Source organism: Poromitra crassiceps (genome assembly GCF_964638095.1).
Source record: "Poromitra crassiceps genome assembly, chromosome: 2".
Classification (NCBI taxonomy): domain Eukaryota; kingdom Metazoa; phylum Chordata; class Actinopteri; order Beryciformes; family Melamphaidae; genus Poromitra; species Poromitra crassiceps.
The window spans coordinates 59078504-59094693 of NC_139624.1; the positions used below are offsets into that span (position 1 = coordinate 59078504).

Below are 16190 nucleotides of genomic sequence, written 5' to 3' on the forward strand. Positions count from 1 at the left end.
TTCTGCTTCCAGCATAACCTAGCGTCAAGCGCCCCCACAACAACAACACACACACTTCTGTTTCCTGATTGGCTGTCTAGAACGTAAACATAAATTATATAGCACCTTCATAAATATAGCTTACACAATCATGCAAGACACGCTGGAACTCCATCCTACAACATTATTCATAATAAATGCCATGCATTGCATTGGCAAACGTATCAGAAATGTATTTCTCTTTAATTTGTTCACCTTTATTCAATCAGTTGTCGTTACATCAATATAATTAAAATGAACAGCTTATACTGAATGTTTGGGCTAAAATAGCCCATAAAAACACAAAACATTTGCATTTTAAACTTTTAAACTTTTAATTTAATATGTATATTAAATTGAGAGTTTTCTTGCTTATAGACTAGTCGACTAGTCGCAAACAAAATTTGAGACTAGTCGGCGGGGAAATTAGTCGAAATTCCCATCCCTACCGGCAGCCCTAACCAGCTGCGAACACAGCCTCCCCCCAAGAGTACACACACAGATTAGACGGGCTCTCCAGCAGCAATGAAAGGATGGCAAGTTCTGCCATTTAACCAGTAGTGTAGTGGAGGGTAGACGCAGGTAGACGCCGTCTACCTACTTATTTTTCAGACAGATTTGCATCTAGCCTACTTACTTCTAAATCTCAGAGCTGACGCGCTTCCATTCAAGTTTTTTCTCTTTTCTGCCTAGTCTCTGCCGGGCAGATTGAGATTCCACCAGGAAACGTTGCATTACAACTAGGGGTGGGCGATATGACGATCTTAGATCGTTAACGATTAGAATGGGTCCACGATCTGCCTTTCCAGAGAGATCGTTAGAATCGCACTACATGCAGTGCACATTCTATCATTTGCATTTCTATGTCTGAAAGACGCTTCCAAATTTTTCCTCCCCTCCCCCCTTTTCACTTCAAAGTGTGACTCGCGAGGGCAGCAGAGCAGCACGGAGGACGACAACACATGGCTCAATTCCACCACATTTAACAGCCCTGCACAGCTCGTCCCCACTCGGCTCTAATCGTTTCGGCTCGATGGACGTTTTGCTTCCACCGCAGATCATCTGCCCCCACCCACCCCCGCCCCCGCATAGTAGGCTATAATAACATAACGTTACAATTAAATCCATCCACAGAACTTTTAAACTGAAATACTGGTGCCTCTAAATGACCTACAGTGTACATGGGCGAATCTGACAATCGGCCAGGAGAATGGATATCACTTTGTAGTTAGTCAAACTCACGCATGCGCTGCGCTGCGCGCGGACGGAAGAGGCGCAACAGAGTGAAGCCTGCCCTGTACCCCGCGGCCTCTCACCAGGCAAGACCGCGGCTTCACCAAACACCCGCTGCGGCCTAGCGGAGCGCTGCAGCTCAACTAACGACAGGAGCTTGCTGAGCAGCGGACTTTTTTCACTCTGAAAACAATTGAAACCACCGCCACGACTTTATTTCACCAGAGGCGAAGGCAGCAACACAAAGACTGATGGAAATAACATAACAGAAGAGAATGTAAGCCCACTAAACTGGTATGCAGCGCATTGACAGTCAGTAGATAGAGTAAACACGATTCTGCCTGGCCAATCAGTCGTCTACAATGTTTTCACGTCACGTATGAACCCGGGTTGACAGAATAGAACCTCGACGAAGCAGGTACGAAAAGTAGCACGACTCGACCCCAATACAACCCGGGCTGGGACAGTTTAAACCGGTGGGATGAGACCATTTATCGAGTCGAGCGGAGCGGGATCGCGCTACTACCTGCGGTGGAAATGAGCCAACAGAGGGGGGGGGGGGGGGTTGGTTTGACACACACACTCTCCAGAGCAGAGAATAGGCTACATGCACAACTTTTTTACTTCCTGAAATTAGTACAGCTTCTTTATTTCCTGTCCTACACTATTGGATGAACTGATTAATCAGGTGTGCCTGATCATTGTTGTGACTGCAGCACACCTGACATTAATCAGTTCATCCAATAGTGATGACAGGAAATAAAGAAGCTGTACTAATTTCAGGAAGTAGTGGAGTTGTGCATGTAGCCCATTGTAGCCTATTCTGTAGCCTACTTGTCCTCTGCAGTAGGCAGCAGCACCGTGCTCCAAACCGCGCCGGAGCTTCTCCCCATGTTTAGAAAGCGGTTTATTGAGTCATGTCTAGCAGGGTAACTGCAGCGGATAGTCGGACTTGATTCTACGGTTATAATCTGCAGTTCATGTTTAGAAGAGGTTATACACACTTAACCAGGGCTCGACAGGACCTCCCGTCATCCCGGGGATGTTAAAAATAGCGTCAGGGACGATGAAAAATGTTTGGGGGACGGAGCCGGGACGATACAATGCTCTTATAATAAATGGCGATGAAAATCAAACGAACGCAAATTAAACCTCTTTACAACACAAACGCACACTAAACAAACATGCGGGTAGAGAGACAGACAGACAGGCAGATAGAGTGGAAAAAGTGTCTGAATCATATCTATTGCTGCTTTATAGTTTGAGTTTCATTTGCTTCAGTCGGATTTGGGCAGTTATTTTAAATGTGAGGACACATTGCTATTAATCTGCTGTCATCCTGCCTCGTATTCCCAGGTGAGCTGTTTCTGCTCCGTTTCCCCCTCTCTCACTGCTTAACCTCAACGCTGTGGTGTGTGTGTGTGTGTGCGTGCCGAGCCGCATGTCAGACAGACATTGTTACATTGTAGTCTATAATTCAATCAAAATGTTGTTTTTGTAGACACCAATAATGACTGCCCAGCAAAAGTAGTAACTAGTAAATATATATATATATATATAAAACAAAAGAAGGTACCACCGCACACTGTAGTATAGCTTTACTGTGATTTATTCAGCAAACGACGCGTTTCGCTGTAGCAGCTTCATCAGGTTTGCTCATACAACCATGAGGGCCCAGGTGAGCCTAAGTAGTATTAGGAAATCACAATTTTTTTCTGTTTACAGGTTGCATATATATATATATATATATAGCAGCCAGGGGGGCGTAAATTAGAGTCTTCCCACTTCTCCAGGGACCACTACACCACTGCATTTAACCCAGTTTCATCCCACGGCTGGAGGCAATCACCTCAATCAGTCTGTGATTACACAATGCCCCCCACCCCCCAAACATCACCTCCCACCGCAGGTTTACCACAGTACTGTACAGGCTCTGGCATGTTTACAAGGGCTCGGTGTTGTAAATGTAAACTACGCAATATTTGGGATTTGGGAATACCTTTTACCATCCTTTTCAGATAACAACCTTGTGCGGGAGGTATGTACCGTTTTATTGTGATTGGTACGTTTGTGAAGATGTAAGGCCATTTGAGCGGAGCCTGCACCCCATATCGGGGTGCTCCTTCGAGACTCAGAATGAAGAATGAAGGCTGAGCCTCACATCAAGGCTAACATACTCCATAATGTTAAAAGTATTTATAATTTTTGTCACCATACCCCAGCTCTTCTTTTGCTTCAGTAATGATGCGCTGTAGCTCCTCTTGGCTCAACTCAACCTGAGTTTGGATAAAGAAAACGGATCAGGTAATGATAAACTGAAGTGTTTGAAGCTAACGTTACCAATATAAGGTGCATAACATTAGCCTCAGGCTCAACGTGAGACTCATCAGTCATTCTTCCTTCTTGGTCGCGGATGCGCCCTATATCCACTGGGAGGTCAGCTCAAATGGCTTCACGCGATATACACGTTATCAATCACAATACAACTGTACCTACCTCCGACACAATGTTGTTATCCAAGTCTACGGGGCCATGGTACTCAAATATTCCGTAGTTGCTCAAAATTGTAAACTGCAGTACACCACCAAACCACTGAGCACCGAACGATACATCCAGCGCTGTGGAGCAGTTGAAACCCAAAATGACAACTTTGGTACTGGCATGTGTATAAGGGCTCAGTATTGGAAACTACAGAATATTTTTTTGAGTACCATGGCACGTAGACTTGGATAACAACATTGTGTCGGAGGTAGGTACAGTTTTATTGTGAATGATAATGTGTATATCGCGTGAAGGCATTTGTGCCGACCTCCCAGTGGATATAATGGAAATACCAACTCTGGTGACGTTACCATCCCAGCTCATGGCCTTTAAGATTACCAGTTCCGTTATAAAGGAATGCACGATTGGCCCGCACATCCGAGCCGAAGAAGGAAGAATGACTGATGTCTCGCGTTGAGGCTAGCATAACACAAGGTAGAGATCACACATTTCACATTATTCACACAATCAGCTGAAAGTTACCTAGCCATCAATCAATGAGGTCGAGGCTAAACAAGCTGACGTATTTGTGTGAGTTGACAACTTGATGTGCGACATTATCTGTAGCGCCGAGTATATCTATATGTAAAATACATAGTTTTAGAACAAAAGGCTGTTCATTTTAATTAGCGTTAGCGTGTCCAATTTTCAAAACCGTGAAACTGCCTTGTTGACACAGCCGCTAGCTACTCGACTAGCCTGCTAGGTGTGCTACTTACTTTGTCAGGTGTTCCCTTGGCAACACCTCGTTTCACCCATCCGACACAAGTGATCTGGGAGCTCATTGTCACTACACGGCTTGGTTTAATAATCAAATAGGATTATAAAATGTACAAATACAAGATGTAAACCAGACTGTCTCAGATCATGCACGGTGGGCGTACATGTCACATGTATGTATGCGAGTTGAATTGGGTCCTACCTCCTACTATAAGCTGAGTCGCATTTTGACGACGACATAAGGTTGAATAATATGCCTGATCATAAACTGACCGCAGTCACATGAAGGCGCTCGCTCTAGTTTTGGACTCAGCCGCTTGTCGTAGTGTGTCTCCGCCTCCACGGATAAAGCCCACCGCGCACTCTCAGTTGTCCTTTTCCCGTCTCCAGTCAGCCAGTAACCGCACCGCCAGAGGTTCGAGCAGAAAGGCTTCAAACTCGTTGGCATGAAAATGCTCCATGCCTCCGAGGAGCACCTGAAGCAGCACTACGTCGACCTGAAAGACAGGCCGTTCTTCCCTACCCTCATCAAATACATGAACTCTGGTCCAGTGGTCGCCATGGTGTGGGAAGGCAAGGGCGCGGTGAAGACGGGCAGGGTGATGTTGGGTGAGACCAACCCCGCCGATTCCAAGCCTGGAACCATCAGAGGAGACTTCTGCATCGACGTCAGCAACAACATCATCCACGGAAGCGACTCGGTAGGCAGTGCCAAGAAGGAGATCGCCCTCTGGTTTAAGGACGAGGAACTGGTCAGCTACACAAGCTGTGCCTTCAGCTGGCTCTACTGAGACCTCACACACACTGACACTGACCTGGGACCAGACGACTCTCAGTCTCTCCTCCACTTCATGTTTCTTCCACATGTAGGATAGGAGAAGAGCTTACTGTAGATCACTCAGTGACAAATTTCCCACATTCCTCATCGCCATCATACTGTACTGTGTCTTGTCCGGTCTCTCGATCCGAGGTCCAAGTCTGCATTTCCACTTTCCTCCATTCCCTTTAAACATTCCATTCAACCTTTTATGTAGGCTGCAGTTAACGACTTTTGTCTTAGCAGTCAGATTTGTTAAAAGGTGAACCGCTTTCCAATAAAACCCCCAATACCATCCCTCTGGGTTTGCTTTTTCTTGCAGTCAGATATGCTGATGGTACACAATGACACTTTGTAGGCTACTGTAGTGCACTAGTGTGTTTATAGCAATCAATTTAAAAATGTGATGGCTAGACTATTGCAGATATCACAATATTCAATTCTTTGTCAAAAAACATCTACGTCATTCTTCCCTGGACAAATTGCATGGGGTTTCTCATTACACATATCCACAATTTATGGCTAGTTGTAATTTTTAGGGGACACAACCGGAAATGTAAAATGTACGTGAAATTACATAATGATTTAAGTTGTGCAATAAATATTCTTAGACTAGCCTAAATCAATGATAAGGTGTCCCAATCACCAAAATATTCAAGAAAAAATGGTTTGGGGCAGTTTACATAAAGGGTATGCCACACCTTGGAATATGATGTAACCTTCATTCCACCTCAAATGGTTAGGTAACATCTTGAGTAGGCTATTACAGAAATGTATCATGTGTTGGGATTTTTTTTTTTTAATTGATGGCAAGAAAGCTTACACAAGGCGGAAATTCAAAACATGTCCCATTCACCTTATCTTAAATGATTAACTAGTCACAATGACTATAACTAGAATTAGACTACGGTAGTCATAATGCTGTTTATCTGATATCTGAGAAACACCATACACATGAATGCAAAAGTGATGTAATTTGACGTACAAAAAATGTCTGTTGATATCTGAAATGTTTTAGGAAGAATGATATAGATATCTCGAAAGAAAATTCTATTTACAACTGTCAAAATGATTCTAATGTTAATTCTGAATAGTCAAACTTGACTATCAAATGTTAAAAGGCACACGCACACAATCTGTCTGATCATAAACAAACCCACCCACAGCTTCAATGAGAAAAGAGTAGGATTTTGTGAAATCAGCTGCTGTAGTTTTTGTTTGGGATGAAAACGGTCTCAAGCCTCGACGGTTGAGAACAGCTGATAATGATTTTTTTAATTCATAAGACCTTTACTTGGCTTGCACAAATTAAGACCTTTACTTTTTTGTGCTGTCCCATAGAAGTTCACAAGATGGCACTACAAGCAAATTGTAGCTGTTCCAGACAAGACTACCGGTAGTTCATTTGTTTGGTTGCCAATGCTTATAACTGTACTTCACAAGGAAAGTTAATTTTATTTCAAATAAAATTCTGACATCTTATTGCTGACATTTGGGGAATATTGTCAGTTTGTGCGCTGCCTTAGGACCTACAATTATTTCCCTTTTGGTTTCTCTAAAAAAAAGTCTTCCAGACATTGACACCAAAGATGCTGCATAAAGGAGGAAATACAATGTTTTTTGTTTTTTAATCTAATTCAACCAAGAATGGTCTTTGTTCCCTCTTGACTGCCGTATCTGCTTCCTTGAAGGAGGCACCTGTAGTGGAATCGTGTGTTTTTTTAGATTCCTGACTGGCGACTAGTGTTTCACAATGTTTTATGACCCTGGCTTCGTTTATGGCAACACTGAGTCATTCAGGCTGGTATGCAGCGGTTCCTTGAGTGGAAATCCAGGAAATAATTCCCCTCATTATCTGAAATATCTGACAAAACATTAACTAGTCTTGGAGGCGGCTGTCTCTAGAATTGGTTCGTTCTTACACTGGTCATCCTCAGAAAATCTTTGGTTGTGTTGTTTTGCAGGGGCAGGTGGGATAGCATGCAATACAAAATGGTCAATATATCTTTGTTACGACCCAGTCTAGGGTTTAGGCCGCAGCAAGGACGTTCACACAGAAACCAAGATAAATTGTACAAAAATACTTTACTTTGATTAAAGACAGTTACAGGGTATGTTCCTTTTCACTGGTTAACATAAAGACAGACATTACAATTACCTTAACTTTACAGACACCAACCAGAACCAAATACAAACAAAAGTGAACATGGATTCCATGTGAGCAGACCGATGAGTGGAGCCCCTGTCGCCTCCACTCTGCTGTTCAACTGTCCGTCCTCCACATTTGTAGAGGAGCAGTGGCTGATCTTCTCCAATCAGCCACCATCAGCAACAGCCTTGTAGAATGACTTCTCTCCTTGATGAAGCAACCAGCATGCAGACACCTAGAACACAGCCAATCAGTCACACAGCACAAACACACTGACATGCACCAGGCTCCCATCAGTCAATCAGGCATGCAGATGAAGAAAAGAAAATACAGAGGATCCCAGTAGGTTACAGGGAATAAAGTCACCTATGACCCCCAGGGTCATAACACCTCCCCTCCTAAAAATCAAACATCCCACCCCTAATTACATGTTTGATTACTCAGGAATGAGACGAATGAGAAGAAAAACAACAGACCTAACAACAAAAATACACATTGTCACCCCATCACTCCTAATGGTGACCACTGTCACTCTTCTTCCTCATGTTGACCCCTGCCAACCCATCTCTCCTAATGGAACCACGTTACCCCTCTTTCCTAATGGCAACCAATGTGTTCAAGCAAGCTATCCCAGCAAGCTACCGAAGGACCACGAAATTCAATTAAGGACCGCAAGCGAAAAGCCTTGAAATTTAGCAAGCTACCGAAGCAAGCTACTAAAGAACTAAAAAATTGAAACTACGAACTACGAAATGCACCGGCGCACGAAAACTGAAGAGGCAAAAACAACAGATTGTGCACAACAACAGTATTTGGCACGTCTGTCCTTTTTAGTGACCGAGCCCTTTTAAAATAAAGGATGGCTGCAAAATTGCACTTTACACAAGCCAGACATAGACTTGACGCAATCTAGGCAACAAAAAAAAAACAGACCACGGGATGCGCACTCCAACCAATGTCTGTTTTGGCGACAAGAATTAAAACCTCTCCAATAGAAGTCACAAAGATTTTAGCCTGCGCTTCCCCAACGCACCCCCAAAACCCCCCACACAAACTGACCAGCCACAGCTGCATCAGGTAACATAATTCTGCTCATTCAAAGACAAATCAACCCCACTCACAGACCCAAAAGGTTCCCCAATACAAATATCTCAAACATTGGAAACAATTCTCTGCTTGACACATTTTAACCATAGCTCAGTCAGGGCCGTAGCTAGCTATGAGGACGGGGAGGTCCGGACCTCCCCTAATATTTCAGCCTGCCAAAAAAAAAAAAAAAAAAAAAATTTTTTTTTTTTTTTTTTTTTTGCAGGCCAGGCCAGGCCACTCACTGAACAGCAGGCCAGGCGCCGCCTACTGGTTTACTAGTGGTTTTATTACTTTATTCAGGTTTAAAGTGGGTGCATCTCATTGTAAAATTGGACTTGGCCCAAATTGGGCTTCAAACGGCCCAAATCAGGCTTCAAACGGCCCAAATCTGGCTTTAAACGACCCAAATAGGGCTTCAAACGGCCCAAATCTGGCTTCAAACGGCCCAAATTGGGCTTCAAACGGCCCAAATTGAGCTTCAAACGCTGAATAATGACATCACAACAGTATAATCCTAATGTTGATTTAAAATGATATATTACTCTAAATATGGCTTAAAAAGGGGGGGGAAAAACCTCAATTTTTTTTCGGCGGCGCCCGTTAGGGCGCCGCCGAATCCGCCTCCCCTTGCTGGACCTCCCCTATTTCGGAACCCTGGCTACGGCCCTGAGCTCAGTGGTTTTAACACAACTTAATTCAATGCATGTTTGGTTGGCAGTTAACACAAGAGCAAACTTTTACCAGTATGCCGCTATAACTAAATTGTACACACGCAAAACAAAGTCAATTTTTATAATTAACACTGGCCCATAAGAATAAATAAGTGCAGTTCCACATGAAGCTTGTTGGACACATCGAAGTCATCAGGAGGACGTATACGGTTACAGGTGCTATACTCACCAGCCTCTATCCTGGCTGAGCTATCTTACCCATCAGATGCTACTCTGCATGGGCATGGCTTTACCTTCGCCTCCCGTTCCTGGACGCGGGGATGTGCTAGCTCCACCTCCCGCTCAATCAGGACTGATTGCCAAACGCCAACACCTGGGTTCAGTGAAATGAAAAACTTCAGTGTGCACCTGGAGTGAATCCAGCAATCTGCATTCCTGTCCCCACCCTGTGCCGCACACCAGCTCTCAGCATGGGCAAGGCAATCGTCACCACCTCATCCACACCAGTAACCAGTACAACTCACCTCTGTCTTACGCTTCACTGGAGCCATCGGGACAAAAAACAAACAAACCTTTTCACTGTCTCCACGTCCCTCCTTTATCCACTAGAGATGACACCAGGAAACCACCCTGTGTAGCCATCCCCCACCAACTGCTTAAACCAGCTCCACTGATTCAAACCCACTGGCCACTGCACAAACTTATTTAACCAGAACGACACGATACGAACACAGCCCAAAATGGCACACAAAGTTGCAAAACTGCCAAGCAAAACACTTCTACAAGGTATTTGTGATGTTACTGAAGACCACTCAAGAGATTCTACAAAACAAAACTGTCATACAAGCCTGAAAACAAAAAGCTAAGCTGAAATTTTCACTTAACCAGATAACTAAGTTACAAACAAAACCAAATTAAGATTTAGTTGCTGAACCAATTAAATCAACCGAGAAAAGACCGGAACGAGCCCCCAATTGTTACGACTCAGTCTAGGGTTTAGGCCGCAGCAAGGACGTTCACACAGAAACCAAGATTTAACATAAAGACAGACATTACAATTACCTTAACTTTACAGACACCAACCAGAACCAAATACAAACAAAAGTGAACATGGGTTTCCATGTGAGCAGACCGATGAGAGTGGAGCCCCTGTCGCCTCCACTCTGCTGTTCAACTGTCCGTCCTCCACATTTGTAGAGGAGCAGTGGCTGATCTTCTCCAATCAGCCACCATCAGCAACAGCCTTGTAGAATGACTTCTCTCCTTGATGAAGCAACCAGCATGCAGACACCTAGAACACAGCCAATCAGTCACACAGCACAAACACACTGACATGCACCAGGCTCCCATCAGTCAATCAGGCATGCAGATGAAGAAAAGAAAATACAGAGGATCCCAGTAGGTTACAGGGAATAAAGTCACCTATGACCCCCAGGGTCATAACAATCTTCAAAAATGATATTGCATCATATTTATGATGATTATATTTGGAATTCAGAATCAATATTCTTTTTATTCTGCCAACGTTTGCACACATGAGAAAATTGACTTGTAGTTGGTGCACAAGTGACATAAGATACATCACAATAAGTACAAATAAAATGATTAAATTAAGTGATTTTCTTCAGATGTGTGTATGATTTATTATTTTTATTCAGATTTGGCTGTGCAGTCAAACCGATGTTGGTCTAATATTTACAAAACAAACCTTTTGGCCAACTTTGGCAGCCAGATGGGTGGAATTTTCCACAATGAGTCAGTGGCAGAAAGATTAGACAATTGCTTGAAAGTAATACTTTTGAGTGACCCACTTATCTCAAAACTGTAATGATGCTGTCAACACCACCCATCTGTTACACCCTGTAGATTAAAACAAATGCTATAAGTTGGATGAGTGTTGGGGTGCCGGTGCAACAGTGGGATGGTGCCTGCCAGAATAAAAGATGAAAATACTTTAATTTCTGCATTAAAAAAACTAGGCGACAACCCTCAATTTACGCAATTTTTAAGACACAATGTCAAAACATGTCGAATTTTATCAATTAAGTCAGCATTATTGATTACAAAAGAAGAATGTTGCTATCCATTTTTGACAGTTGCTTGGCTTGTGAGTTTTTTATTTTATTTTTTATGCAGAAATCCTACCCCGGTCTGATTTCAAGATTTATTGATTTCCCTCACTTGTGCAAGAAAAGCAACACTGACATGAAGACTAATGGAAAAAAACATTTATATTTAACCACAGCCTCACTGCTCAGAACAAACTGGCCCCAGTCTTCACAGACATCTACTCCTCACTCAGCCAACAGAAGGTCCCAGCTCCCTTCAGAAACTCCACCATCACCCCTATTCCCAAAACAGCAAAAACATCTGACCTCAATGAGCACATAGTCCTGGTACACATGAAATCAGTCACATCCCCTCTGATGGACCCACTACAATTGGCATTTAGCTGAAACTGGTCGACAGATGATGCAGTCAACCTGGCAATGCACTTCCCCCTCCAACAGTCCAAACATACCTATGAGAATTCTATCCATTGATTTCAGTAGTGCTTTTAATACTATCAACCCTCTCAAGCTGTTCAGGAAACCGGACATGAATAACCAGACACCTCATTGTGCCTCTGGATTCACCAGCACGGGGGTGCCACAGGGATGTGTTCCGTCCCCGTTGCTCTTCTCCATCATTACCAACAATTTTAGTTCAACATCAAACTCTGAAATATGCAGATGACACCACAATTGTAGGACTAATCTCAAAAGGCAATGAAGATGCCTAAGGTGGTTGAGAAGTGCAGAAAAAATTACCTGGTCCTGAACAAAAGGGGAAAAAAGACTATTGAATGATCATTGTCTTCAGAACGAAGCGATCCGTTAAACCACCTATCCTCATCAACAGCCAACAGCCAACCAATTACAATCACCGGCTCCTTCAAGTTCCAGTTGGCACACGCATCAGCAAAAATCTGAAATGGGACCTCAATGCCAAACATTAAATCAAAAAAGCCCAACAGATAGACTCTACTTCCTGAGACAACTCAAGTCAAGCAAGCAGAGTTTACTTGTTCAGTTTTACACAGCTATAATCCAAAGCATCCTATCATTATCATAGTACTGTCTGATATGGATTTGGAATACATTTTGCACACAAAAAAGAAAATGGACAGATTATCACCAGAGCAGCAAAGATCTAGGCGGCAAACTCCCCACACATATATCCATATAAATGATATGGATCCATATACACACAACACACCATCTCACAAGCAACCAAGATCACGGATGACGCTCTCCACACCACCCAGCTCATCATCTTTTCAGCATCTCCCGTCTGGCAGAAGGTACAGCCTACAGGTCACTAGGCAGGACAGAACACCTTAACTGGAGCTTCTTAACCAAATAGATACATACACAAAAGTTGGTTTAATGGTATATGTGGAGTTGTGTAGCCTACTATACATTTTTGTTGTGTATTGTTACAGCTATGCCATCTGTACTGTGATTAATTCCACCAGCCTAGCTGTGTGGTAAAGAAACGTGAACTTGAAACTTGATTGGCATCTTTTGACCAAGATTTCTCCAGGCAATTGATATGGATGATTAATCAGTAAAGTGTTTTTTGACATTTTGATTTTTTTTTGTCATGCATATATTTGTGATAGTATATCTTCCATTTGAATTTCATACAAATTCAATTGAAAACATGTAATCATTCATGCTAACAAGGCACACTGGCCTCCTTCATCTCTCATCAAATTGCTTCTGGGTAATGAATGAATTACCTGTAATGTGATCACAGTTATCTGATGACGGAAATGAGTGAGTGTAATCCTTTGCAGTTAGGGATAATATTACGGATTACTTTTGAACAATAGGTCTTCATTTGTTGGAGTACTGACATGCATGTTTGAAGGGGAAAGGTCTTTTTGGGTCGAGATTGCAGATGTAAGCATCTTGCAAAACTTGAAGTAGGCTAATGGATGATAATGGTTATTGATAATCCATTTGGGAAAAAAAGTAAGTGTAAAAAGTAAATCGTACATTTAGGCCTAACTTCATATTTTCACATTTTCAGCGCAACCCACTGACCTCTACAATGTCATTATGCATGATAATACAGAGCTACAACTGCAGTGCTGACTGCAATAGATGTGGAGATGTGGAGCCAAAATCCTAAACATAGCACTAACAGGATCCCTTTGATTGCTGACTGCAGGTCAAAACATTCTCCTCATCACATGCTGGTGATGTTGGCGTGTGAGGTGATGACAAACATCTTGTTTTGGTTGTCGCATGTCATCATCGGCAGCAGTGTTTACTAGAAACCAAACACCCGTGTTGGTTGGTAGTTGTAGGACATGTTGCAGTTTGCAAGGCGCTGAACTTGTCGTGATTCTCAACCTTTTCATATCAAGGACCCCTCATTTAGTCCACATTAGAGCCACAGATCCCACAATGTGGCGAGATTTTGTTTCTCAGACATTTTTTTATTGCTACTGTAGATATGATTTTGTCTGTAATTCCATGACTATCTATATTATTGTAGAGCAGTGATTCTCAAAGTGGGGTCCGGAGAACCCCAGGGGTCCTTGAGGGGCTTCCAGGGGGTGCCCAGCAAAAAGGGTAATAATTTACTTTCAGTGATTTCCAACCATAAAAGTAGCACAATGACAGAATGTATGACTATTTTGGTCATGGTTTTATACACTTTCTGTAATAAAACATCTAAAAGTGGGACAACCCTACCACTTTCCTGGCCATGTTTTGCAGGAGCCTGGTGTTGGGTCGTTAACCTGATTGGGTGTGCCTTCTTGGCTCGGTGTACTCATGGGCTTAAGAAGACCATCCGACCATTCAGTCTCATTCCCTCCATTCTCTCCGATGCACCTTTTGTTCTATTAGTTTAATGTAGTTTGTGTTGTCTAGTTATTTTTATGTTTAACAAGGGCATATTCAGCCCAGGACCACGTGCGGTGTGGCAACCGCAGGGGCAGGCAAGTTGTGGCTACATGTACTGTATATGGAGTAGCTGGCTACAGCCACGGATGGAGCGATGCGAAATCGTGGCAATTGTTATTCCGTGTAATTTGTGTTACTTCTTGTATAGTGTCATGACGAAAGCAAAGATACAACAGGATGAGATAAAGGATACATCCCCCCAATATTCAAGTAGCCTATAATACTCTGTGTGTGTGTGTGTGTGTGTGTGTGTGTGTGTGTGTGTGCGTGTGCGCGCGCGTGCGTGCGAGTATCCCCCTACAATGGTGATGATCACAGGTACCAATACATTAGATGCAGCAGGTCGCATGATGTTGCCCCCATTCACTTCTATAGTAATGGTTGACTAATGAAGTTAATTTCCAAAATATAACTTAAAATAAATACTTTGTTTTTCAACCGATGCACTGATCATGGTGTTTAACACCTTACTCACTATAGAAAAGAGACTAAGGCCCAATCCCAATTCTTATTTTTACCCCTACCCCTTGTTTTTGAGTGTCCCTCACTTTGGCCCTTGCCCTTCAAAACGGAGCCACAAGGGATAGGGAGTGAAAAAAATCACCTAGGAAATTGGGACACCATTCATTACTTCATAATTTTGCCCAACTGTGATAATAAAGATATTTCTGGTTCAAACAGATTGATTGAAGTCTGCAGATTCGCATACACTATTTTGTCATATTGCATATTACCAGAAATTAATTAGTTCATGTTTTTGATAACTTACTAATATTTAAATTTGTACGATTTTATTAGTTGACTGGTTTGCTCAGGAGTCACTGGAAAACATGATTATAACATTGTAGGCTAGCCTATATAGGATACCGGTAGTCTAGCCTAGCTATTCAAATTGATTGAGTTGTTATTGTAGCTACATAATATTCTGTTTTTTACATTTTATTCTGGCGATTGGGTTGTTTCATAATCGGGACATTAAACTATCCCATGTGGTTTTTGCTGGGTCGGGTGTCCAAAAATAATCTATTTTATAGCTCCAGTCACGTTTCAGTGTTAAAGCTTTTTACACGGATCTGCTTGCAGATGCTGGCTGGCTGGTGCTGCTGCGACTGTTCCCAGCTTGAAGTGGGCGCCCATACCGTCTATGTTAAAATAGTCGCAAAATACCTAACCAAAACTTACAAAAATAAATGAATGTCTTCCTTTAATGTTGATACAAAGGATCACTGGGTCGGAATGTTGAAACACGTATTTCCAAACTCGATATTTGCAAAGATTGCTGTCCCACTTCCACAAGCAGGAAACCAGCCCGCAGCCAATGCAAGGCAAAACACGACCAAACATACCCCAGTAACGTCCGCTAATTCATCAAGAAATGAATTCCACACAGCCAGAGCATCCTGAGTCCTTTATCGACATTAAACTCAGAAGTTGACGTTTGTTTGTAATGTCTGGCTCATTTCTGGCTGATTAATAGTGGTTTTCTTTCAGCCCTTGGTGTTTTGCAGTGGGTGCTGCTGCAGTCTGTGTGTGTGTGTGTGTGTGTGTGTGTGTGTGTGTTTGTGTGTGTAGGCGCTCGTTGTAATTGAGGCTGCGGCCCAAGCGGGCGGGGTCAGGCGTATGGAAACACACCACCCCTTCGGGAAACGAGAGTAAAACTCATCCAGCGTCCCCGAGAGTGAAAAGCGTCCTTTCCGTTCCATATGACTGACACTAAATAACTGGTGTCTAGACCAGTGCTGGCGCACTTTCACTTTGGTGTATGACTTCCCTCATTTGTTATTTTGTTGAGCCGGGTTGTAACATATATGAGGGGAGTCATATACCAAAGTAAAAGGTAAAACAACATCACTGAGCCTTCCCTGAAACTGCTTGGAGCCCCCCTGGGGAGGCCTGCCTCCAGTCCCACTTGAAAACCTCAGAAGGATCTGTTCTTCTTTGTTCTATTGAGTTCTGTTCTTTTCTCCTTCCCTTCTCCATCTCCTTTGCGT

At 42.9% G+C, this 16190-nt stretch overlaps 1 protein-coding gene and 1 pseudogene across 2 annotated transcripts in view; one reads left to right on the forward strand and one right to left on the reverse strand.

Annotated features, from left to right (window-relative positions):
• Window positions 1-4648, reverse strand: part of pwp1 (PWP1 homolog, endonuclein) — a 76280-nt gene extending 71632 nt beyond the window's left edge. The window contains exons 1-2 of the mRNA XM_083660220.1: window positions 4512-4648; window positions 3469-3527 (exon numbers count right to left, since the gene is read on the reverse strand). Coding sequence (XP_083516346.1) covers window positions 3469-3527; window positions 4512-4577 — 125 coding nt within the window. The 5' untranslated portion in view covers window positions 4578-4648. The remainder of the gene's footprint in view (window positions 1-3468; window positions 3528-4511) is intronic.
• Window positions 4649-4897: 249 nt separating this feature from the next.
• LOC310794075 (nucleoside diphosphate kinase B pseudogene) lies at window positions 4898-5622 on the forward strand (annotated as a pseudogene). The gene has a single exon. The product of its transcript is annotated as a nucleoside diphosphate kinase B pseudogene (transcript).
• Window positions 5623-16190: the final 10568 nt, after the last annotated feature.